The 23,853-nt window shown below is 46.9% G+C and overlaps 2 protein-coding genes across 5 annotated transcripts; one reads left to right on the forward strand and one right to left on the reverse strand.

The window, feature by feature from the left end:
• The first annotated feature begins 11,632 nt into the window (after nt 1-11,632).
• On the forward strand, nt 11,633-13,344 carry fmodb (fibromodulin b). The gene is made up of 2 exons (XM_086141126.1): nt 11,633-12,503; nt 13,127-13,344. Exons 1-2 carry the CDS (start codon nt 11,633-11,635, stop codon nt 13,276-13,278), a joined length of 1,023 nt encoding a protein of 340 aa, XP_085997252.1. The 3' UTR covers nt 13,279-13,344.
• A 1,957-nt stretch (nt 13,345-15,301) lies between these two features.
• On the reverse strand, nt 15,302-23,335 carry csf1b (colony stimulating factor 1b (macrophage)). Of its 4 annotated transcripts, none has more exons than XM_086141516.1 (9): nt 23,126-23,335; nt 21,829-21,948; nt 21,691-21,753; nt 21,446-21,616; nt 21,171-21,372; nt 20,967-21,090; nt 17,437-17,480; nt 17,316-17,353; nt 15,302-15,569 (listed from the first exon to the last, which is right to left on the reverse strand). In XM_086141516.1, the coding sequence occupies exons 1-8, from the start codon at nt 23,153-23,155 to the stop codon at nt 17,334-17,336; spliced, it is 774 nt and encodes a 257-aa protein (XP_085997642.1). In that variant the 5' UTR covers nt 23,156-23,335; the 3' UTR covers nt 15,302-15,569; nt 17,316-17,333. The 4 variants fall into 4 exon arrangements, with proteins under 4 accessions (XP_085997642.1, XP_085997644.1, XP_085997640.1 ...); XM_086141518.1 differs by having other exon boundaries at nt 17,316-17,350; nt 20,967-21,094; XM_086141514.1 differs by having other exon boundaries at nt 20,967-21,094.
• Nucleotides 23,336-23,853: the final 518 nt, after the last annotated feature.

A 23,853-nucleotide genomic window follows, 5' to 3' on the forward strand; every position in this document is an offset into this window, starting at 1 on the left:
TGGTTAGACACTCTGAACACATCTTTTTAAAGAAAAAGTTATTAAAAATTGTTAACATCGTACACTTCATGAAAGTAGGCTTTAATCCAGGTCACGGCTGTTGTGCTTCATCAATTTGACTCATAAACTGGCAGGGCAGTTTGTACTGCTGGTTTATACAGCGCCATTCCCAGCATGATTTCCAGTCTCTCTGACCACATTGAAGCAGCAAAACAAACAAGATGTATTAACCAATAAAATAAAAAACGAGATTAGGGTTTCAAAAATTGCTGATGGGTGAGTTGTTTGGAAAATAATGTAAAAGAGAGAATGCAGTGAGAGTATCTTAAAACCCCGGACTTCATACCTAAAATAAGGCTATGCAAAGTGGAGCCTGATCTTTGCAAGAGAAATCATCTGTTGAGCCTGATTTTGAAGTGTAAAGAAAATGCCTTGGCCTGATTTGCAAAAGCCATAATCACCTGACTCACAGGAAAAACAAGAGAGACCCTCTGCCGGATACTGGGATGTAACAGAATACAGAGGGGAAACAAAAACAGCAGTTTATCATCTCGATATCAGCAGATTGGCATCATGGGAAATGAGTGATAATCCCGGTTTTCATGGGAGCCCAGGAGCAATCACAGGCTGGACAGCAATAATAATAGCTCCTCTGTGGAATGTTATATGTTTGTTGGCTAATGGACGGAAATTCCATAACTTATATTGGGACGATTAATCCAAATCGGGCTGGATGTCGTTCGTGCGCAGAAAACCTTGAAACCAATATTGCATTTAAGGAAATCTGGATACTGTCAAGGGTGGAAAGCTGTGTTTTGTTTTTTTCCCCTTTTTGATCCCAGGAGATATTCCATTCACGGCGGTGAGTGGGGTAAATTTACTCATTAATATCCCTTAAACATAAAAACACAGTGGCATGTGAGGAATTTTAACGTAACAACACATCACCGCGTGGACAGCTTGGAAAGGTGAGATAGTTGGATGATGAACGGTGGTGGAGAGAACGCAGATGCAGCGGAGACCACCAAAGTGGTGACCTTGATACCCAGGAATTTAGCAGATATATATGCATTAAGTGGAAGGTACAGAGATACATTCAATCATTCACTGATTATCTACACCGCTTATCCCGCGCTGAGGGTTGCAGGGATGCCGGAGCCTTTCTCAGCTGCGATTGGCCGAGAAGCAGTGTTATAACACAATGATAATAACACTAATATTAATTTATTGATCCCCATTGGGAAAATTCGGGTGTTGCAGCAGCACGGGGTGTCCGAAGAAAATCAAGATTAATAAATAGATAATAGATAGAGACATTAAAAAGGAAAAGGGACAACAAAAAGAAAAAATGGTAAAATAAATAATAAGTTGGCTCCTCGGAGATCCTTCTCCGACTGTGGTTTATGACAATCAGGTAAAAACAAACAGATTGAGAAATAGTTTTTACCCCAGAACCCTGAACACTTGAACCAATCCACTCCCACACATGCACACAATTTTCACCCTTTTTATTTTATTATTTATTATTATTATATATCTATTATTATTTTATTTTATTATTATTTATTACATATTTATTGTTTTCTATTTTTTTTATATATATATTTTTTTTATATTTTTGGTTTAATTTTTTTTTCTGTCTTATATCTCCAACCTAGAGCTGCTGCTATTGTTGTATAGTGTTGTTCCCTACTTTTTAAAGCATTTTTTATTTTGTCTGTTTTGATTCCACTGAACCTGTCTCTTAATTTGGTTGCACTCTGTGTAATGACAATTAAAATCTTGTGAAGTTTTACATGACAAACAAAACTGAGATTCTTTGAAAAAAAGCAAGTGCAATTTCAACAACACTATGCATCACTTTTGTCTTCTCAATTCTCCGTACCTTTGGTTGTATTTTTTGTCTCATAGTGGCGCAGAAACTTGCTGCATCCACATCAAGCATACAGGTTTCTTATTAACCTCAATGAACAAATAAGAAGTGGTCCATTTTATTTTTGGAAAACCCTACAGTCCATGTCCACTTTTCTCTTTTTTTGATAACCTCATCTTGCTGATGAGGTACATTTCTAACAATAAGACAAAATTCTCCATATTGTATTTTTGTATTCATATTCATATTTATTTTATATTTATTTTTGACATTATAACTGTTACGCTGCTGTGACAAAGGAATTTCCCCTATGGGGATCAATAAAGTTTATCTTATCTTATCTTATCTTATCTTATCTTATCTTATCTTATCTTATCTTATCTTATCTTATCTTAGAAATGCTATTTACAGACCCGTAAGCTGCATTGGTGTCATCTGCTGTAAGTTCTGAGTCACCTGGTGTTGTGCAATGTTGCTCACAGACAATATAGGAACTGCATTTTTATTTAAAAACACAGTTCATGATTTTTATCTAAAAATATTTTTTTAAGGAATAAAAAACATTTTATTTAAAAACATAGTTCATGATTTTTATGGATTTTTTCGGTAACTGAATTGCACTTTTTGTAAGTCGCTTTGGATAAAAGCGTCTGCCAAATGACTGCAATGTGATGTAATCTTTTATGTCATTTTGCAAATTGCAGATTTATTCCATGGGCCAGACTGGGCTGCCCTGGCGGGCTGATAGCGGCCCGCGGGCCGTACGTTTGACACCCCTGTTCTAAAGCCTGCTGACCTCACCAGCAAACAAAGAAGAGCGCGCTGGCTACCATGGAAGGTCTCGAGGAGCGTCACAAACAAACCTCGCTAGTCGAACGCAGAACCACATAAAGACATGGAGTCACTCACCCTATCATTCATGTTGAAACATCCAACCATCCACTCCCTCATTCACACATCTGGACAACTGAGGGTGTCCAATGAACCTCCTGCATGTTTTTAGCCTGTGGGAGACGCCCGGAGGAACCCGTGGAGAACACGGAGCTCCTCAGGCTCGGCTAGATTTATTTTGGTTTGAAATGGGCCTTTTTCCAAAGGGAGGCAGAAAGGAAGTGGTGGGGGAAATGACCCAGATGACCTCAGTGGCAACACACTTAAGAGGCATGATTAAGATCAGAGGTTGAAGATCTACGGAAGAGCAGGAAGCTTAAATCTGCAGCTCTGAAACTCTGATGGAAGATGCTAAAAAGTATGATGGATGGGCAGTTGAGCCTGAGGAGTTAAAGGGCAGAAGGGATTTGGATTAATATGTCCGGGGGACAATAAATAATATTTGCTTTTCTTTTGTCTTGATTTATGGGGCTCGAAAGTTTGTGCGATGGTGACGGGACAGGTTCGTTTGAAAGACAGCGATTATTCCTTTCGTCAAACCCTTTCGTCAAACGCTCCGTCCAACGGCACCCCAATCCCAGATAGGTAAGATAATGGAATTTATGATTTTATATGGAGAGAGGACATATTCTATCACCTTGTTTGAGTGGATTTATGGGGGGGGCGGGGGAACCAGAACCACCGACGCTGTTGAGCGTCTGGAAACAGAATAGAAACATGTCCGTCCTCCAGGTCCCGGCGATCCAAGCGGGGATTAAACATCGGCAACTGGATTTAGGCGCTAAAACGTGACAATAACTAGATGTCTTCAAAAACATAGTCTTGCAGACGCAGCAATAACTCTGGTGTCTAATTTATCCTTGACGGTCTCAACCCCATTTGTATCCTGCTTATTTCTGTTTATTTATTTTATTTTTGTCTTTTCTATTGTCACTTTATGTTGTCGTTTAGTTTTGGTTGTCTATTTTTCACCTTTATTTATTCTGTTGTCCATTCTCCTCCTTGATGGTGTTGTTGTTGTCCTCTATTTATTTGTGGATGTCTATTGATGTCTTCTAATTGTCTCTCTATTTATTTTTATTTTTATTTTTATTTTTATTTTTATTTTTATTTTTATTTTTATTTTTATTTTTATTTTTATTTTTATTTTTATTTTTATTTTTATTTTTATTTTTATAAAAACACTATAACTGTGACACTGCTAGGACCAAAAATTTCCCCTATCAATAAAGTTTATCTTATCTTATCTTATCTTATCTTATCTTATCTTATCTTATCTTATCTTATCTTATCTTATCTTATCTTATCTTATCTTATCTTATCTCAATAGGCTTCTTTGCTTTAAACTGTATGTCTCTAGACGTGCATGACTGCAGGATGAACGGATAAATAAATTGCAGAGCAGATCACAATCAGAATAATGAAGTAATATTTAAAACAAATCAAAACCCGTTAAACTCCTACATTGTTCTTCAAAGTAATGGATTATTGTAAGCTGTGGGAAAAACTAACAGGTGTCCCGGGACTCTTTCATATTGTTCTTATATTTCATAAGAACATCTTAATTCAAATTTCAATGATGAAAGTTTCAACATCCTGTTTATGATGCAATGAGTTGATGCAAAGGAAAACGTATTTGTTTACAAAGTGTCCTCAAAGGTTATTTTCTCCCACCGATGTTCCCTGAACGCACAAATATCCTTCTCTGAACCGACCGAGTCCTACTCTCGGTAAAACCGCTCAATCAAAAAGCGCCGGCGAATCGCGTAACGACCGCCGTCGTCACGGGACTCGCATTGTTTGTTTTGGTTTATCGTCTGGTTAAACTTTTGTCCGACAAGCCAAACGCCAGATCCCCCATGAAACGTCCAAAATGTCAAATTAGCCCCATTTTCAAGCTTTCAAGCATTTCTTTGCGTTCACACGTCGACGGACGTTTCTATTGACACCGACGCCGTTTTCCCCCGACGACCCAGAAAACTCTGAATCATGAGTTCATGAACTCTCGGCTGTTAAGAGGATAAAAGCGCGGCGACGTTGATGATGAACAACATACACTCACTGCGAGCGTCTGCCTTGTGTTAGGTTCTCCCCGAGCCCCGGCTTGAAATTTAGCAGATACGTCTCCTAAGCATTGACGTTTCTGATCTGCTTCCCGTAACGCGTTGGTCTTATCTTCCCACCAAATTGCATGTATCACCTGCCACGGCCTGAGAGATTTGGGAAGGGGATGCGTCTTGATATTTCAGCGCCGAAGTGCGTCCAGCAACAGATTACCCGGTGTGTTGAGAGTGACAGGCGGTACTTAAGGATGTTGATGAACGCCGCCGAGGTCCTCGACGCGACGTCTCGCTCGGAATCGCGCCTGATTTATGCTAGTGTTTTCCTCTCACAGGAGCTTGTAATTTTCTAGCCTGCACGTTGTATGCGTTCTGGGTAAACAAGAGATGTTTTTTTTGACGAAACGGCCCCCAAGAAGACGGATTTTTGAGTTCACCTGGCCGCGTTCGGGTCACATAAAAGAGCGATTTTCAACATGTCGTCAGACAAAAACAGAATAAGTCGAAAACACACGTGCGCATAAGCAGCTAAACAGATGGCCGTGTTCGGAATATCTGCAAAGACAGACGGCAATGCGCTTAAGACGAATAAACAAAGCAAAAAGCGTGTTTTCGTCGATGACGGTAGCTCCGCTTTTTCTTCTTCTTCTTCTGAAGCGCTCTGTGGAGTGACGTCGGCTTGTCGAGGCCGGAAAATAAGGGGTGCTCCATCAAACTAAGCAATAATATTGTAACTATGTCAAAAATGTCGTTCCCCCTTGGCCTCATTCCCCCAGCTTCATGCCAGGACTGAGAAGAACTCAGTAAGGAAAAGAAGATCCATTAATGAGGCGTCTTACCAAATAACGTACATAATCAATAATGAATCGATTGATCTATAAATGTATGTAGCCGTCATCGCGGCGCAGTGGTTAGCTTCAGCCTCACAGCAAGACGGTCCCTGGTTGGCTCCTGACCAGGGCCTTTCTATTTGGAGTCTCCTTGTTCTCTATTTGAGGTGTGATGGAGAAGGTGCATTATTGGATGTCTCTAAATGTGGCCCAGTGACGGACAGGTTGCCGGTCCAGGGTGAACCCAGTGTCTCACCCAACGAGAGCTGGGATAGACTCCGGAATCAATGAATGAATTGCTTTGAAAGCATTGTATACGTTATTCTTGCTGAAATCCAGCTCTTTTTCGTTCAGCATTAAGAAAAATCCTCTTGCAAGGAGAGTATGCCGTAACCCTAACCCGAACCCAAACCCAAACCTGAACTTGAACCTGAACCCTAATCTTAATCCTAACCCTAACCCTAACCCTAACCCTGACCGTGATCCTAATCCTAATCCTAACCCAAACCCAAATTCTAACCCTTACCCTAACCCTAACCCTCACCCTAACCGTGATCCTAATCCTAATACTAACCCAAAACCAAACTCTGACTCTAACCTCAACCCAAACCCCAACCCAAAGCCAAACCCCAACCCCAACCCAAACCAAAACCTGAACCCAAATCCTGATTATAACCTAAACCCAAACCCAAATCTTAAATCTTAATCCTAACCCAAACCCAAACTCTAACCCTTACCCTAACTGTAATCCTAATACCAACCCAAACCCTAAACCTAACCCTAATCCTATCCCAAACCCAAACCCAAACCCTAACCCAACCCCAACCCCAACCCCAAACCCTAATCCTAACCCAAACCTAAACCCTACTTCTAACCCAAACCCGAATCGTACCTTTACTTTTCAGCAGGATGAGTGTAGCTTGAACTTTGTGTTCAGAATTCAGTTTCCACGTGTCTTTAGCTTCTGTTCTTGGATTTCTCCCGCCAGAGGTTCCCCATCTAACTCGTCCAGCCGGTCCGGTCCGGTCCGGTCCCGCCGCCCCAGCTCGCCCTGAGGTTTCTCGCTGAAACGCCATGCGTCTCGTGATGTTTGGTGTTCACTCTGGGCGTCTTGTGTCGGCCAAGTCAAATCCTTGTTAGCAGTCGGTGCTAAAGTGATAAAGAATAACTCTTTTCCAAGTGTTGCCATTCTCCTCTTCCGGTTCACCTTCTTTTGTCATCATCTGTCTTCCGCAGTGGTGCAACCTTGAGTGAACCCGGTTGCCGAGTTTCGCTGAAAATGTGTACATCTGTGATCTGATTCCTCTCGGTCCGTCTGGCTCCGGGGACGGCGTTTACCTTCCCAAATTCGAAAAAAGGTTTCAACATGTACAATCGCGTCTCATCTTGAACACATTAGGAGAAAAAGCATACATTTTTATTGGCAACCTCACCTCGGCCCTGCCTTGGTCAGCTCATTAGTCATTTTTATCATATTCCATCCGTCACAGCCGTATCCTTGCTTGAGTCGGATTCGTCGTTTATCACAATTAACAAACTTGGATCCGCGCGAGAGCCGATGACAAGAGGGTCTCCGTAGCGATACCGCCAAAGCTAACCGTGCATTCCTGCGTCCAACAGAAACATCCATGAATACAAGCAGCAGATTGAGCATCTGCGCCGCGTGGATTAGCATCGGATCTGGCAATCATGCAGGTCGGTTTCATCGCCGCCGGTTCTGCGAGCCTTCCAGCTTTGCTTCGCAGCCGCGATAGCCGAGAAGCTCTCCTCTACAACGTCCTGACCTGCTCTTTTCACCCTTCTCTGGTCTTTTTTACTTTTATCGCTGAACAATTTCCTCATTACAGCCACATTTGGCTGATTTTCCCGGCCGTTTGATTTTATTAGTGACATTAATTTTTGTGGCGCGTTTGATAAGAATTGATACGATGACTGAACGGTCCGTTGGGAGGGGCGTAGCTCGGTTTCTCCCACGGCAGGACTTGTGCAAGATGAGGAAGTCGTTTCCCTTGCGATCTTTCTTCTCCTTGACAATCCTCTGCTCTGAGCTTTTCTGTGCACAAATTCTTTTTTCGGGTGTCCGGAGCCACCGGGGAGGCAAACATTTGATGGTCTGTGGCAGGAACCTCCGTCAGCCTTTACATCCGGGTACATTTTCATCGTCGGATTATGATGATCGGCTGCGGTGAGGTTCACGGCTGGCGAGGCACCGACAGATTTACAAACATATGAACCCTGCAGAGTAGCTTATTCACCCAATAAGTGAAAGAAGAATCCCTGGAATCACGAGCGCCCCCTACCATGAGGCAGGAGAACTGCGTGCCTCACTTGGTGGCTCTTTGCAGCTGTTCTATGATCGCTCAGCACAGGAAACTATATTGTTGACAAAAATAACATTGTACATTGGAAATGTAGTTCATCTAGCAAAAAGGGTTTAAATATTTTAATAGCGACATACAGAGAGACAGCAATGCGGTCTCAGTGCAGAGCATGCTGGCAGTCAGCCGTCATTGCTAATCTATGTTGAGGCTCCACAGCTCGCAGCCTCAACGCACGTCACCTCTTAGTATTTGAACTGTAAATGTGAAAATCTAAAAAAAAAAAAACAATTTTTTCCCGATTTATTTTTAAAATTCAGGTCAAGGCTCCGCTACACGCTCTGAAAGCCCAAAACTCAAAATGAGTTCATTACATAAATAAAATGTAATTTTTTTCCGTAATACTCTGTGAATTTCAGAAGCAACACACTACACACTTATTTATACAAAGTGTAAAGGTAATAAAAAGCAATATATACAGTGGTACCTTTATTTTAGACGTCCAAATGGCTCTTTGGGTGTTGAGGGTTGCCGACCCCTGATTTACACCATTTCTTGCAGAAAACTCGAGACAGGGAAAGTGTTAAAATGTCCAAACAACATTGTTTACTTTGAAAAAATTCTTCGGTAACATCAGAAGGCCGAGGACGACATCTATGTAAATAACTGGTCTCGGTAAAGCTTGCAGTAAAACATCGTCTCCGCCGCTCAAACCTGCAATTGTATTTCGGCGCTCTTTGCCCGGGGGCTGTTTTCTCCGAGCCTCTTACGGAAGAGAACGAAACCATCAGCGTGCACGACTTTCCTCTGGGTTTTAAATCTGTCATCAAGATATAATGGAAAGACTGAACGCGCACAAACACACCTTCATTTCCAAACCTGCGCGCTCTGATGAGATTTACAATCGCTACGATCCTCTGATATAATAAAGGGAATCTTTTCTACATTTGCAGAATGTCGAGATGCTTCTCTAAAACGTGCAGGTGATTCTTATTTTCGGGTAATAAAAGGCTGTTTTTTTTTTGAGAACACACTCATTATCTGTCACATCTGGACATTTTAGGGTCTCCAATGAACCTCCTGTGTGTTTTTGGACAAAAAAAAAGGACCAGCATGGACAACAAGGAGACTCTCCACAGAAAGACCTCCAGCTGGAATCAAAAAACCAGGGACCTGCAGAACCACTGCACTGCCTTTCTCAGAACATCTAGAGTAAAATCTAGACTTTCTGGGCCCCAGAAGAAGTCCAGTTGCCACAGCGAGAAGATTTCGACGAGAATTCGCCGCAAATTCACCAAGGATTACGAGATAGCAAGACCGCAAAGTCCGAAAAACAATATGACAGGACCTTTTGATGTCGCTTTTTTGACCGACCAGTTGGGTCTCGCGAGGTCAAATAAGATAAGATAAACTTTATTGATCCCCATAGGGGTGATTCTTTTGTCACAGCAGCAGCAGTAACAGTCAATAAATATGAATATAAATATAAATAGAGAGACAACAAGGATAAGAACGGACAACAGAATGGAAAAAAGGAAAAAAAGGACAATAAAAAACTAAACTGCATGGACAGAATGCCAATAGCAATGACAAGAATGAAAGAAATGAAATAAAGATAGGCAGGATTGGGAGTGGGCGAGCATAAAAAGATGACAATGTTGGGGCATGAGGTAGTGAGGTTGTGAAAGAAATAAAAAAGAAATAAAAAATAGGCCCTTTTCTGACTCCCGATGTGGTTGCTCTGAGGAGTTCTTCAAAGAAATACAAAGCTGTTAGCGTGGACTCGCAGCTCCTGCGCTGTGGGCGGGACTAGAAAGCCAAAGTTCTGGTGTACATTTCAGAGATTCCAGAACCTCCCGCCAGGAGAACAGGGCAAAGATTCCTCCTGGGTTGAACCCAACATGAAGCCTCTTCCTGTAACATTCTGTGTCAAAATCTCCCTCTTGATGTTTTATTACTGACATTCATCTCTCCGGAGTTTGGTATCGGGCTCAGCGAGGGAGAGCCGTAAAGATCCCCTTTCAGTTGGAGCTTTTAGGTGCCGTACATGTATGCTCGTATCACCATCTCAGTCAGGGACCATTGATTGGTGTTGCGTGTGTTTCTAAATTTTACGTAACCTAAAAACATGCTGTTGTCACCGCTAATCGATTTATGTGAGAGTCCCGTCCGCACAGGCTCCCGGACTGCCCCCATCCCGAAAGGAAGGGCAATAACTTTGTGATTAAGGTCCATTACCGGTTGAATGACTTCCATTTTCAAATCAGCTTATTCCTGAAGCGCTCAGGAGGACACGAAGGCCGAGGCCGCATTTTGAAGACTGCCCGGCTTTTCTGAAAGTTGGAACGGTGTCGAGCTCGACGGCGGCCTTCCTGCCTCAGTGTAAAGCAGAACAGGTAAATTATTATGTGATGAACTGCTCCTTAAAATACATTACAAAAAACCTGAGATTCATGAAGAAAAGTAAGTGCAATTACAACAACGCTACGACTCACTTCTGTCTTTTCAGTTCTCTGTGTATTTTGTTGTTTTCTTCGCCACGTTGAGAAACTCACAGTGGCACTGAAACTTGCTGCATCCAAACCAAGCATACAAGTCGTGGTCCATAATTTTTGAAAACCCTACACTCCATGTCCAAATTTCTCTTTGTTGACAACCACATCTTGCTGATGAAGGTGTCGGGTCCAACGGAAAAGCAGGTATATTTCTAACGATGAGACAAAGTGCGATTTACAGACCCGGAAGCCGCATTGCTGCCATCTGCTGTAAGTTGTGAGTCACATAGTGTCGTGCCGTGTGGCTAACACCAACAAAAACGGTGCACCCCTAGAAGACAATAAAGGAACTGCATTTTTATTAAAGAAAAATAGTTCATGATTTTTATGTATTTTTTCAAATTGTAAATTTATACCACGGGCCGGATCGGACCTCCCCGGTGGGCCGGTACCGGCCCGCGGCCCGCACGTTTGACACCCCTGACAAGATACAATAAGAGCTGAAATGGTCATAAAAAAAAAATAAAAAAAAAATGACGGGCATCTGGCGGCAGGAATGCTACGGTAGACTGAGCCACCTCCCCTGGGAGCAGAGAAGAACAACGTTTAAAGAAAAGAATGATGAGAGGGGTTGTCGGGTTGTCCGTGCCGTCCCATAAGTCACATGCAAAAGAATCTGCAGTTCGATACTTCAGTGCATGTTTTGGCTTCACAGATAAAGCTCCCTGTCGGCTAATCTTCCCGGTTGGAACCGCGGATTCTGTAAACGGTCTTTTCTATAACCTTCGGTACACGATAATTTACTGTAAGTCAGGCGGCAAATCGCTGCGATAATGATAAGGCACAACCGTCCGAGGAATAACAAGGTTGTTGGGAAACAGATGTTTGCGGCGCTAACCAGATGGGGTTGATATTGACACGGCCGGAGGTGACATGTCTTTGCGTGGGTTCGACATGCAAGCGGGACAAAAAAAATGCATGCGTTTTAATGAGAGTGGGTGTGCGAGGCTGCGGAACGGGGAATATATATTCCTCTCCCGGACTGTTACGGCGGCGTTGGTGATGTGTAAATGAGCGGTGAGGATTCCGCGAAGGCTTTCAGCAAAGTATCCTCGCTTTGACTCGGCGCCGCCTCCACCTCCTCCTCGTCTCCGGGCGGCCGATCATGCGGCCCGCGGTGCTCCTCTTCATCCTGGGGTTACTGGACCGCGGCAGCCAGGAGGGCAGCCAGCTGCGGTGGCTGTCGCAGCTGCGAGGCCGACGTCGGACGGAGGACGCCGACTGCCCGCTGGAGTGCGACTGCCCGTCGGCCTACCCGGCGGCGATGTTCTGTCACAACCGCAACCTCCAGCATGTTCCGTACGTTCCCTCCCACGTCAAGTACGCCTACCTGCAGGGGAACCGGATCACGGGCATCAGGGACGGCGTTTTCGACAACGCCACCGGCCTGGTCTGGCTCGTCTTGTTCCGCAACCGGCTCCGCTCCGACCAGATCGGAAACAAGGTCTTCCGCCAGCTCAGGAGCCTGGAGCGTCTTTTTCTGGACCACAACGAACTGACGCGCGTCCCTTCCAACCTGCCCGGGTCCGTCCGCGAGCTGCGCATCGGTCACAACAAGATCTCCAAAATCGTTTCCAAGTCCTTCCGGGGAATGGCCGACCTCGCCGGCCTTCACCTCCAAGCCAACGTGCTGGAGGAAGTCGGCGGCGTCTTCGACGGGCTGAAATCTCTCACCGTGCTCGACGCGAGGAAAAACAAGCTGAGGAAAATCCCCGACCGTCTGCCCGAGGGGCTGCAGCAGTTATACCTCGACTTCAACAGCATAGAAAGCGTGCCGGCGGGATTTCTCAGCGCGTATCCCGACTTGAGGTTCCTCCGATTGGCCCACAACCGACTGACCGACCGAGGGGTTCCGGCGAACGTCTTCAACGGCAGCACGCTGATTGAGCTGGACCTCTCCTTCAACAAGCTGGCGAAGATCCCCATCGTCAACAGGAACCTGGAGAACCTCTACCTACACGCCAATAACATCCGAGGTAAGGGCGTATTCCCGCTCGCCCCTTCTTTCGTAGCCGAATGACGGCACCAACGCCAACCGTTCCTTTTAAACGGTATTCTGTTTTGCGCAAAAGATCGAAAAGAACAACCAGAGCGCACTGGCTCGGAAGGCGCCGCTACCACGCCGCCGCGACACGGCCGCCTTCGAGATGGAACGCCGAACCGCTGCTTCGCAGGATCCTCCGAAATCCATTCTCTCACAGCTGGCCCTACTTGACGACGCCGCGGGCAGCTTGTTTTGATTTCGAAGCGGCGAGTAGCGACGTGGAGAAAACCCCAAAACACGGCGTCGCCCCGTTTCTCCTTTTAACCTCCCGACCTGCTTTTCCCCGCGTCGGCGTTAGCGTCCTTCCAACCCGTGACGCACCTCCGCCTCCGGGCCACTAGATGTCGGCAAGAATTGCCGTTCGGCGAAAATCCGAGATTAGTTAATACCGGAGTTTAACCCGACGCCTTGGAGGCCGCGGACGGGTTTTTAGCGTCACGTTTCGGGGGATTTATCCGCGCTGTGATTGACCGCTTCCTGTTAAGAGTTGGCGGCGGCGGCGGCGGCGAGCGTCACCCTGCCCCCCTCTCACGTCGCCGGTCTCTTGTCTTTCAGAGTTTTCCCTGAGCAGCTTCTGCAGCGCGGTGGACCTGACAAACTTCTCGCGGCTGAGAATGCTGCGCCTGGACGCCAACCAGATCGGCGCCAGAGACATTCCTGCCGAGGCTGCCTACTGTTTGCGGCACGTCGCCTTTATCGACGTGTGATGCTTCCCGGGCTTTCTCGCCGACGCGTCACTCAGACAACCCCTACAACTGTTTTCACATCACATTTAATTGGAAAACGTTTGCGTTTGTGTATATATATATATATATATATATAGTATTTATAATTCTCCAAACCGCCATGTGAGGCAATATTTCTCGTTCCGAATCATTAGACCACTCACGTATCAGACAACAGGAAATACCACAGTTGTATAATCACGTATCCAGATGACAGGATGACAAAGCACAACCAGAAATGACCGGATTACTGACATCCATTCCGTAAGCCAATTATATCGGCCACAATATTTCTGAAAAAAAAAAAAAAAAGTTATAGAGTGAGTAGTAAGCTATAACAGATGACACCAAATTCTCATATTAAATCCTGCCGCAACATGTAAAAGTGCCGTCCATGCGGATCGGGTTTGGCTCTTTGCCTCCACCATGTGGCACGGTGGGAAAAAAATAAAAATAAAAAAATAAAATAAATAAATAAATAAATAAATAAATAAATAACAGTATCCCAGCACGGCGTAATCCGTTACTAATTTGGAATGGTCACGTAATTAGAAATATATATAAATGACTTTGTGCTGCGCAGAAATGGTGGACATTGTTCCTCTGCTGTTTTTGTGTTTTTTTTTTTTTTTTTTGTGCGAAACAACAAAAAAAACAACCGCGTGGGGAAATAAAATGTACGGATCGAGGCCAATCTCATCGGATGAGCGGTTCGCTACCGTAAAGCGGAGAATAATGGACTATTAAGAGTATCCTCCCTGGTTCGTCCCCTTAAAAGTATTTGACAGCAATTAATGTATTTCCAGCGAGAAACACGGCGTTCTGTTTCCTCCAATTTGAAAGCGCGAGATTTTCTTAAAAAAGGTTTGCAGGAGGAAAAAACGGGCACCGGCCGCCCCGACGATCCCGACCGGTTCCTCGGCCGTTCCCACATGTTTATTGTTGCAGACAACTTTCTATCTCCTCTTCCACAGCTGCCTTTAATACTTTAAAGAGAAGCACTAAATTGAATTATATAAATACTTTCCTTGTTTTGTAATGGAGCAATGTCTTGGGATCAAAAATGGATTACCGCCAATGTAACAGTGGTTTCCCCACTGATAAGCGGTAGCCTGTGAAATTAATTGAGTTGTAGATAATATTATATCGCGGCCCGCACGTGGTCGGGTCCGGCCCGTCGGATCGCGGGCGCGTTCCGACCCCGAACCCCAAATTCCCCAAAAAAAGCCAACGGTGGCCAGCCAGCACACATGCGTACCATCACGTGCGGGACTTTACGCAACCCGTGGTTAGAAAACGGCGAGAAGCCGCTCGGCGACAACGTTCCCCGCCGCCGTGTTATGATGACTAATCCGCGTTTTTTCGTTTTTTGTTTTTTTTTTCCGCCCCGCCCGTTTCGTCTTGTCGTGCCCGCTGAAGTGAGGACGTCTCCCGGGAGGCCGGAGCAGACTGTTGCGCACTAATCTGGATCCTTTCTCCACCTCTCTGCCAGTAATAATAGCTCAATATATTTAACCAATAACAGAACGTTCTCCGGAGTTCACGTTAAAACATTTCATACTGTTTTGCAATAAAACTTGATACACAAACATCGGTCGGCTTTTCAAATTGGCTCCATCGAGACGGAGTATTGATCAACAATGTGGGCTGATAATAGGGGCGGGTTGAAGTGCTTTCCAGGGCAGTGGGAAAAGGCAGTTTTGGCCGGGATGAAAGCATTTCTGACTCCTCATAAAACGGGACATCAAACGGGACGTGCGCTGTAAAGGGGCTTAAGGCTTTCGGCGAGGAGTTTGCAACCCCCGGGCCCCGAAACGCTCGGGGCGAAGCTCGCCGGCGGGCCGATCGGCTGGAAAGCATTATCATCCGCCGTTCGACGGCTAACTTTTTATTTTCAGCATGGCGATCGGATAGAATCAAACTAATAAATAACTCTTCGGGAATCCGCCGGCCGATACAAAGGGTTAAGTCGCAGCGAACGGACACACACTGTTCAACGTTCATATGTAGTGTAAAAATATTTTTAGTTAACTTGAAAAGATATCTGCAATAGATAACTCATAGACATAATTTACATTGCATATTATTACAAAAAGGTCCATCTTCTCTTTCAGTCAAAGCGAAGCTTCTGATTAAATAATTCTGCATGATACAATACATACACATTACTGATATGAGAACTTGCTCATGATGGATAAAATGTACAGCTTCACAAGTGCTCCGTCTGCCGCTGCAGTGATATGCTCTTTCTTGTCCGGAGAGGAAGGACGATCCTGGAAAAACACCAGAGAAGCAACATGAGGAAGAGCGTCGGAGTCATTCACCTGCAATCTGATTGGCCGGAGGCTGAGACGGCCGTCGCGGGGACCTTCGCTCGTTCTTTCACGCGTCGCGCCGAGACGTCCGAACGTCACGCGACCGAGTAAAGACATTCACTCGTTCGTTCACAAATCCTGTGATTCATTCAAACGGGCGTCGTGTAAAGACATGCAAACGTTCACTCGCACGTTCGCGTGTCGAGAAAAGACATTCACGCGTCGTCCACGCGTCACACGGAGACGCGCAAACGTTCACTCGTTCGTTCGCGCTGCGAATGGAGGCGGGTAAACGTTCGCTCGCTCATTCGCACGTCATCACACTGAAACAGCAAGTAAAGCCATTCATTCACGTCAAGCAGACAGTCATTCATTCACACGTCATATGGGGACATATGACCATTCTACAGCCATTTTATTTATTATTGTTATGTCCTACTTGAAACTCTGGCACAACAATTTCCTTCGGGATAAATAAAGTTGTTCTTATTCTTATTCTTATTCTTCTATGGCGCGCAGGACCGTTCGCTCGTCGTGTAGAGACGTAAAAGCGTTCGGCCTCTCGTTCACACGCCTGGGAAATGTAGGAACCTCCTGCATGTTTTTGGACTGTCATTAAAAGTAAATAATAAAAAAAACAGCGGTTCTGTGCCAGCTCTCGCTGTCGGAGGCACTTAGGAGTTTTCACGCGAAACATCTGCATTTCATTTCTCCGTTTTCCTCCTGCATTAATGTGTGAATGGGAAATATCACACTTTGTTTCTTTTCCAAACATCCCTTTTGCTGATAGTAAAACATCTCGCTGGTATACAATAACAATCCCCCTCCCAGATGAAACGCGGCGGCGGCGGCGCTGGATTCGAGGCTACGTAGCGAGCCGGGCGTTCATTTCCAACAACGAAATCACGTAGCCTCTTTCAAAAAGGACGTGATCGGCGCAAACGGCGTGTCGAAAATATCGAAAACCTCCTCCGGCGGAGGAACTCCCAGATCCGCCGTTCTCACACGCACACGCACGAAAACCAACAACAACAACAACAACACAACTGCGCGAGGCTGAGGGAGGTGGAAATGCAGTTGTCAGCCAGGAAAACTGCGCGGCGCCTGCCAGACGTCCAATTGAATTATCTTTAAAACTGGAGGCCGTCCAGTCGGCCCAGAACTCCAGGCCTGGTTCGAAAACTCGCCGGCGAGCGGTCGCGTTTCTCTGGCGTACGACAATCGGGGCGGGAGTCACCTATGGAAAGTGCAGGAAATGAGCTGCAGGTGTTTTGGACGGATCGGACGGAGTTTTGAAATAGTTGGCACTCGGATCGTTTGAAGCTCTCTCGAAAGTCGGAGCCGGCCTTTCCGCAAACGGGTTTCGGCGTCGGAGTTCCCGGCGAATTGGGATCCGTTATTAATTGCATGGTGCGGAGAATGGAGAGCGGCGCGAGGAAAAAGACGCCGCCGACCCCCAACGCCCCTGACGGCGTGGATCAACAGTCGCAGGATCTCAAGATGTCTGGAAAAGCCGAGCTGCCAAATACCTCGAAAACGCGACTGGAACCCGCCTCCCCCCCCCAAACCGCGACACTTTGGGAGGAAACCGATTTTTTTTTTTGTTTGTTCGTTTTGTTTTCGTCTTCTTTCGCAGTTTATGGCACTCCGTCTCCAGTGCCTTTGACTTTTTGACAGCGCTATATTTTAGAGGAGGATACTCACATTATTGTGGCTCCATCTCTATGTCTTCCTGGTCTCTGCTGTAACGAAAATGGCAAGCATATGTATTAGCCACAATTCGAAACACATGCGACGGCCGACGGGGTTTGTTTTCACTTCTTACCTTGATTCTGTGTACGATCTTGATCTGTGAGGGGTGTGGGTCTTCTGTCGGGAGAGAAAAAGGGCTCGGTTAAAACGAGGCTAGCGAGACGGAAGAGGAAGCCGTGGCGAAAACGAAACAGTTCTCCGCGTTATTTTGGTAGAAATGTGACCCAGTTGGAGAGGAGTCAGCAAACGAAAAGCAGCATCGGAGATGATCTGCGGGGAGAGTCGACTGTTTGAGATCCGCTAGAATCCTCATCGCCAAACTATTATAATTTCTCTGTCTCCGCACTAAACCGCCGGTTTAATTAGATAAACTCGTATACAGTGATCCCTCGTTTACTTTTCACGGTTTCGCTACTTCCCGGATTTGCATCGTGCATCATGTTCTGCATTCTGATTGGCTAAAAAGTCGCTCCGCTTCTTCTCTACCTGTGCGTTGCGGTTTAATATGTTCACGTACGAAAAACAGCTTGCCAAATTTACATGACGTACGTGCAAATTCTCTTGCGATTTTGAGTTTCTCTAAAACCCATAATGTTGACAAAACGTGACAAAAGGCAGCGGAAGATGCTATCTATCGCAGATAAAGTCAAACTTCTGGACATGCTAAGGGAAGCTAAAAGCTACGCGGCCGTAGGTCGGCATTACGGAATTAATGAATCTTCCGTTCGTTCCATAAAGAAGGAAGAAAAAAACATAAGGACGACAGCAGCGATGTATAATAGAGTATTTAATTGTATAATAAAGAAAATAAAGGTTTCTACTTCCCGGATTTTGCCTATCGCGGGTTCTTTTTGGAACGTAACCCCCGTGAAAAACAAGGGTATACTGTACTTCGTGCGTTCAAACGGGGTTTATTTGGCTGGAGGTACTTAAAAAACAGCCACGTGATTCAAAACTTACAAAAACGCTCAGCAGATGGCCACGGCACCGCTCGCGGTTTATAGACGGCCACGCCGTTTCCCCGCCTCGGAGCGGCGGAGCCCACGATTAATGACCAACGCCGGCAAATTCTCAACAGGTGAAATGAAATACAAAGTTGAATCGCGGGCAGTCGGCGATCCGGCATTGAAACCGTTTGACTGTTTCATAGCTGGACGAAGGATCGGTCCGCAAAACTCAGCAAGCGGCGATTACAAGATGCCCCGCTTCGCTTTCTTCCCGTCTTCTAAGGAGCTCCGGCTGGATAGCGTGCAGCACCTGGGCACCACCACCTTTTTTTTACCAGCACCTTCATCTGCGAGAATCCCCCTCCCATGGCTTTTACAACATCCCCCATGGGCACCGGCTCCGTCTGATAACGTTTGTGGGTTTTCATGACACAACCTGCGCTGAGAATCGGGAATTTTTATGGGACGCCTTTATTTCTTTTGGGGCCGAAGAGAAGCCGTGTTGCCAATTATATCCATTAAGATCACTGGAGGATAACTGGGGTTTTTCACAGCGGGAGCCGCCGACTTATCGGAGAAATCGGCGTTAGGAGCCGAGCGGTTCGCTTCATTGTGGATGTTATTGTCCAAAATTTTTCCCGTTGATGTTCAGGACGGCGTCGCTTGTTGCAGAAGCCGCTTCCGTGATTCCGGGGTTAAAAACGACGACAGTTCGGACGGATTTGAACGCAGGCGAGGCGACGAAACCAACTGTCGGTTGAAAAAATTCAGCGACGACGGCTACGTTTCAAGCGATCGGATGGTCGCGATCGACCCCAGGACGCTTTGGCCTGCGGACGGAAGGAGTCTGGGATTGAAACGCCAACTTTCCGATGGGAAATCTTCCCGCTCTGCCTTCTCGGTATGCTTTTGTCAAGTTTGTGAGAACTGGCTGTGAATTCCGAGATGGACAAAAATGAAACGGTAGCTGAAAAAAAAAAAAGAAATTTTGATCGCTTACACGGAATAATCTGGGTGAATTTCCGTGCGATTTAATCGCGCACAGAAGGAGAGCTCAGCTGATTCAAGTGTGGTGCAGAATGATCACCTCCTCCCCCGTGGTCACACATTTTCACTGAGCACGCAGATGATTTTAATTAAGATCAAGACGGGTCTGGATCCGAGCAGCTGGAGGACGGACGCCCGACGACAAGTAAGACAAGCAAGGTGGACGGCGAACCCTCCTAGCGGAGCGCTTCGGGGAAATTATGGCTTCCTGCCGCTTCTGTTTGTCCACGAGACGCTTCCAGGAACTGTCCGGCTCCAGGAAGCCGCTTTGGAGCGTTGCCTTCCCGTGCACCTTAAGCTCCCCGCTCCAAAACAAACCATCCGAGAAGAAGAAGAAGAGGAAGGCGACCGTGCTATGCGGAGGTGGACGCTGCCGCAGCGTTCGTGGAAAAAGAACCGTGGACTCTCAGATGGTTTGAGGAGAACCTTGTTAGCCGTTAGCTAACGCCGCACTTATTTTGGTCCAAATTGTTGACGTTCCTCAGCTTGGACCTCTCGGTCGCGCCGCTTCTGTCCAAACATCTGTCCGGTGAGTGGGATAGCTTTTAAAAAAAGGCGTCTCTAGCTTATGAGCTCCTCAGATCACAAAGCAACGACGTCATCTCGGTTCCAACGGAAGCGTAAAAAGAGGCTAAGCTGGTTCCGGGAGCTGAGATCCCGGTTCCTGGTTCCTCCACCCGGTGGTGAGATCGGCGAAAAGTTCCTTGAGCGCGAAAGAGGCTGGAGCTGGTTCCTCACGGAAGGCCGGCGTCGGCGACGCGCTCGTCCAGAATCGACCGGAACCGAAAGTTATTTTTCCACTCAAAGGGGGGATTCTTTGACTCAAAGGCACAGCAGGGAAATCCAACATCGGCCCCTTCACGTCCGTCCGCCACATTGGCAAGAAACGCGCGGCGTCCGTACATAAGCACGTATGGCGCACGTTTCGTCGGATACATTCCACAAGCGTTTGCAATATCTTTTTAAAAATGCTTGACCAAAGAGCCGGCCCTCGGAGCCAGAGCCAATCCCAGAGCTCTTTCCAGTTCTCAAAAATCCATCTGGTACACAGAGCACAGATGCAGAACGCAGATTTCTCCATGGGGATGAATAAAATACAGCTTATCTAACTTGACAAACCAAATGTAACTACAGAACAGACACCGCTTTCATCGACGCGGAATTCCTCGCTTTAACGTTCGCCGTTTATAAATCTCTCCCCGCCCGAATCCAATCCGACGCGCGGTCTATCATTTTCCCACGGAATCGTCCAAAAAAAAGGTATCTATCGAACATCTTCGGATGACCTCGGGGGACGGTTCTTTTGAAGGAAACGCCGTTTTCCATTTTCCGGTATTTTCGACAAACGGGAGTTCCTTAAATTCCGCCGGTGCGAAAAAAAATCGCAGATTCCCCCAGAGGAGAAGAAGCCAACCCGGTCTTTTTTTGCGTCCATCTTACCAGCAGCGGGAGCTGGCGTTTCAGCCGGAGGGAGAGCGGCGGCGGCGGCGGCGCTGCCAAGCCCTACTTTATTGCAATACGACTGGAATGCACGGTTAAACTTTATTAGCGCACGTGCGATCCCCGGCCTTCGGAATCAGCGAACTAAGGAGCGCCGGCCGGTCGGTACCTTTTGCGTGATGAGGCAGTAGAGGGTGAGTATGAGCAGCAGTCCTCCGCAGATGGAGGTGACGATGAAGCCGAGCTTGAACAGGTCTTTCCTCTGAGCCGCCAGCACCGACCTCCTGCCGTAGCTGTCTGTGGAAGAAGACGCCGCCTTTGAGCGAAAGCTCCGGGAGTCGGTTTGAACGTTTTTAAAACAAGAAGCCCCCACCCGTGTAGCGCTGCGTGGGGGACTCCGTGTACGGCTCGGCGGTGGAGCCGGTGGCGTCGGTGTACTCGTGCTGGCACCTCCAGTCCACCGGCGTGTCGCTGGTGCTCACCAGCTCCCAGTAAACCGCCAGCACCTCGGAGGCTCTCTGCAGCGCCTCCTTGGGGGAACCTTTGTACAGCATCTCGAAGCTCTCCGGCTTATTCTGCGGCGCAGAAAATACCTTGAATGCTGTCACACACACACACACACACACACACGGTCGTCATCGCACCCACCTCGACCTCTTCGTTAATCTGGGGGACGCATTTCTGGGAGTAGATGTTGAGGATGAGGGCTCTCAGGGACTGCACGTATCCGTCGTTGACCGATCCCCTGTTGTATCTGAAGTGGGTGGTGAGCAGCTCCAGTATCCACGGTAACGCAGCTTTTACAAAGCAACATTTGCTCTGCGCGGAGAGGCGACACCGTTAATGGCGAGTGGGTGAATCCAAATGATCCGACGGGAGCGGAGTCGCCTTACCAAACTTCTCTGTTCTATAAACGTGTAGGTTATCGAGCAGCCGCTTCGCAACTGGTTGTCCATCTACGGAGGCGACAGCACGCATGATTACCGCGCTGGGCTCAAAAGCGCCGGCGTTTTCTGATTTTGGTGACGTACCAGATGCCTGAGTGTTAGAAGGTGCTCTCTAGTGATCGAGTGCCTGCACGGTCCGGGGATCTCGGCCATAGTGAGTGGGAAGCTCAGGAACACAAGCACACACAGACACTTTACCTGCAACTGACACCGGAGGAGCGCCGTCAGCGACACACACACACACACACTGGAACATCTGACAACATCGGCAGAGCTGCGGATTCTGAGCGTTCGCTCTGAGCTCGGCCTTTTCCCCCCGCGAGCGAGGGGGAAAGGGAAGCGACGGTGGGAGGGGAGGGGGGGTCGGGGGTGGGGGTGGGGGGCGCCTTCTCCCGAATCGGGTGTCGGGTTTCGGCGGCGCGCTCGACCTCGGCCGCGCTCACTCGTGGACGAACAGTGCCCTCTACCACGGGAGCGCCGCCGCCTCGGAGAGCGACGTGCCCGCGCCCCGAGTTCGCCTGCTACCAAACGGCTTTTGGCAACGGCGGCGGCGAAACGAGCTCCAGATGGACGCCCCGAATCCTCCGCTCACACGGCGACGAGCGTTCGCTTCCCGGCGCCGCGGGGCGCCGCGATTCGGGGCCCCGGAGGTATTTCTTAACAATCGACCTCCAGACTCATCCGACCTGTCCGATCCACAAATCCGAGGAATCGTCGGGGGAGGGTGGCGGCCAAGCGCTCAATTGAAACAATAAGTTATGATTCATTTGTTGCCAGGCCGACATCTGAGACGTATTAAGACATAAAAGACATTTCTTTTATAGTCGTCAGGGACAAGAGCTATTCCTTTTTTTTTTTTTTTTCCATATTTTGTTTTTCGCATATCGCTGAGCTGTGTGGCTCAGCTGCAGCCTTCCCATTTTTTTTTAATTTGTTTTTATTTATTTCTATTTTTTAACGTAGGAATCGTTAAACCCCCGGTGTGCCGTGACTCGCTGTTAATCAAAGTTATATGTTTAAGTAAAAAAAAAAAAAGTGAAACTTTATCGGTGATTCTGAGGCGGAGGAGAATAAGAGACAGCAGGGAGGGAGGGAAGGAAGGAGGCTGCTGGAGATTGCAAATCGGAATAACACCTAATGGTCGATGATGAAAACAAAATGAAATCAAGATAATCTAATATATCATCGATTTGAATGGTATGCGACGAATGCAGGAGCACATGATGCAGATGTCACCTATCACATGATGTGCGTTTTTTTTTTTTTTAGTTTATGGGTCATGGAGGGACGCCACGGAGCATCCTCGCCTTGCAGAAAAACAAAAAAAAAAAATAACAAAACAAAAAAAAAAAACAAAAACAAAAAAAGCTCTCCCACCTACCTTAGCCTTGCTCTGAGTCAGGGTTGGCATCTGGTACGTGTTTGACAATGGAAAACACCAGACTCCTCTGTCACACACATTGAAGCAAAAAAAAAAAAAAAAAAAATGTTCTCGCTTCACTCCGGAGACGGGATAAGTCGCTGCGGTGCGTTTTTACGCGTGTCCGTCATGCGGTTGTGGATCTTCAGAGCATCGCCCGACGAGCTCCTCCTGCACACACCGAGTTCAAACCAAGACTAAGTGTCTCAGCTGACAGACAAGCCTTTATAAAGACCTCCCACCTCTTTCTCTTTGACAAGATGTAGCATCCCGGGCTGAGCGCAACTCAAGCTGCCGCACGGGAGGGGAGACGTGTTTGTCTCACAAATCTAATGTTGCAATTTTTTTTTTTTTTTTTTTTTAGTTGTTATTTTGTTTTTTCCACAATTTGGTGGCTCCTTCTGAGCGGCTTCCGGGTGCTTTTAAAGCGACCCCCCCCCCACCACCACCACCCACCCCCTCTTCCCTTCTCCCCCACCTCCATGCTTGAAATTCAATCCCTCGAAAGCAATTTTTCATTTAAAAAAAATACAGTTTCCACATCTGAGCTTTTAGGAAAACAGTTCCCACCTCTCAATCTCTCTCTCTCTCTCTCTCTTTTTTTTTTTTTTTTTTTGCTCTTTCTCTTCCTCTCTCTCTCTCCGGAGAGATCACATGCACCGACGCGGTGAAATAAAAGCTAGAAAGAA

The sequence above is a fragment of the Fistularia commersonii genome, chromosome 34, assembly GCF_037954325.1.
Source record: "Fistularia commersonii isolate RoL2024-O1a breed Wild chromosome 34, RoL_Fcom_v1.0, whole genome shotgun sequence".
NCBI classification, from domain to species: domain Eukaryota; kingdom Metazoa; phylum Chordata; class Actinopteri; order Syngnathiformes; family Fistulariidae; genus Fistularia; species Fistularia commersonii.

Coding starts and splice junctions, on each gene's coding strand:
- fmodb (XM_086141126.1), top strand. CDS start 11,633: ATGCGGCCCGCGGTGCTCCTCTTCATCCTGGGGTTACTGGACCGCGGC. Junction 12,504..13,126: donor ACACGCCAATAACATCCGAG/GTAAGGGCGTAT, acceptor CTTGTCTTTCAG/AGTTTTCCCTGAGCAGCTTC.
- csf1b (XM_086141514.1), bottom strand. CDS start 23,155: ATGCCAACCCTGACTCAGAGCAAGGCTAAG. Junction 21,617..21,690: donor TTATAGAACAGAGAAGTTTG/GTAAGGCGACTC, acceptor CTCTCCGCGCAG/AGCAAATGTTGCTTTGTAAA. Junction 17,481..20,966: donor ACTGCCTCATCACGCAAAAG/GTACCGACCGGC, acceptor CTCTCCCGACAG/AAGACCCACACCCCTCACAG.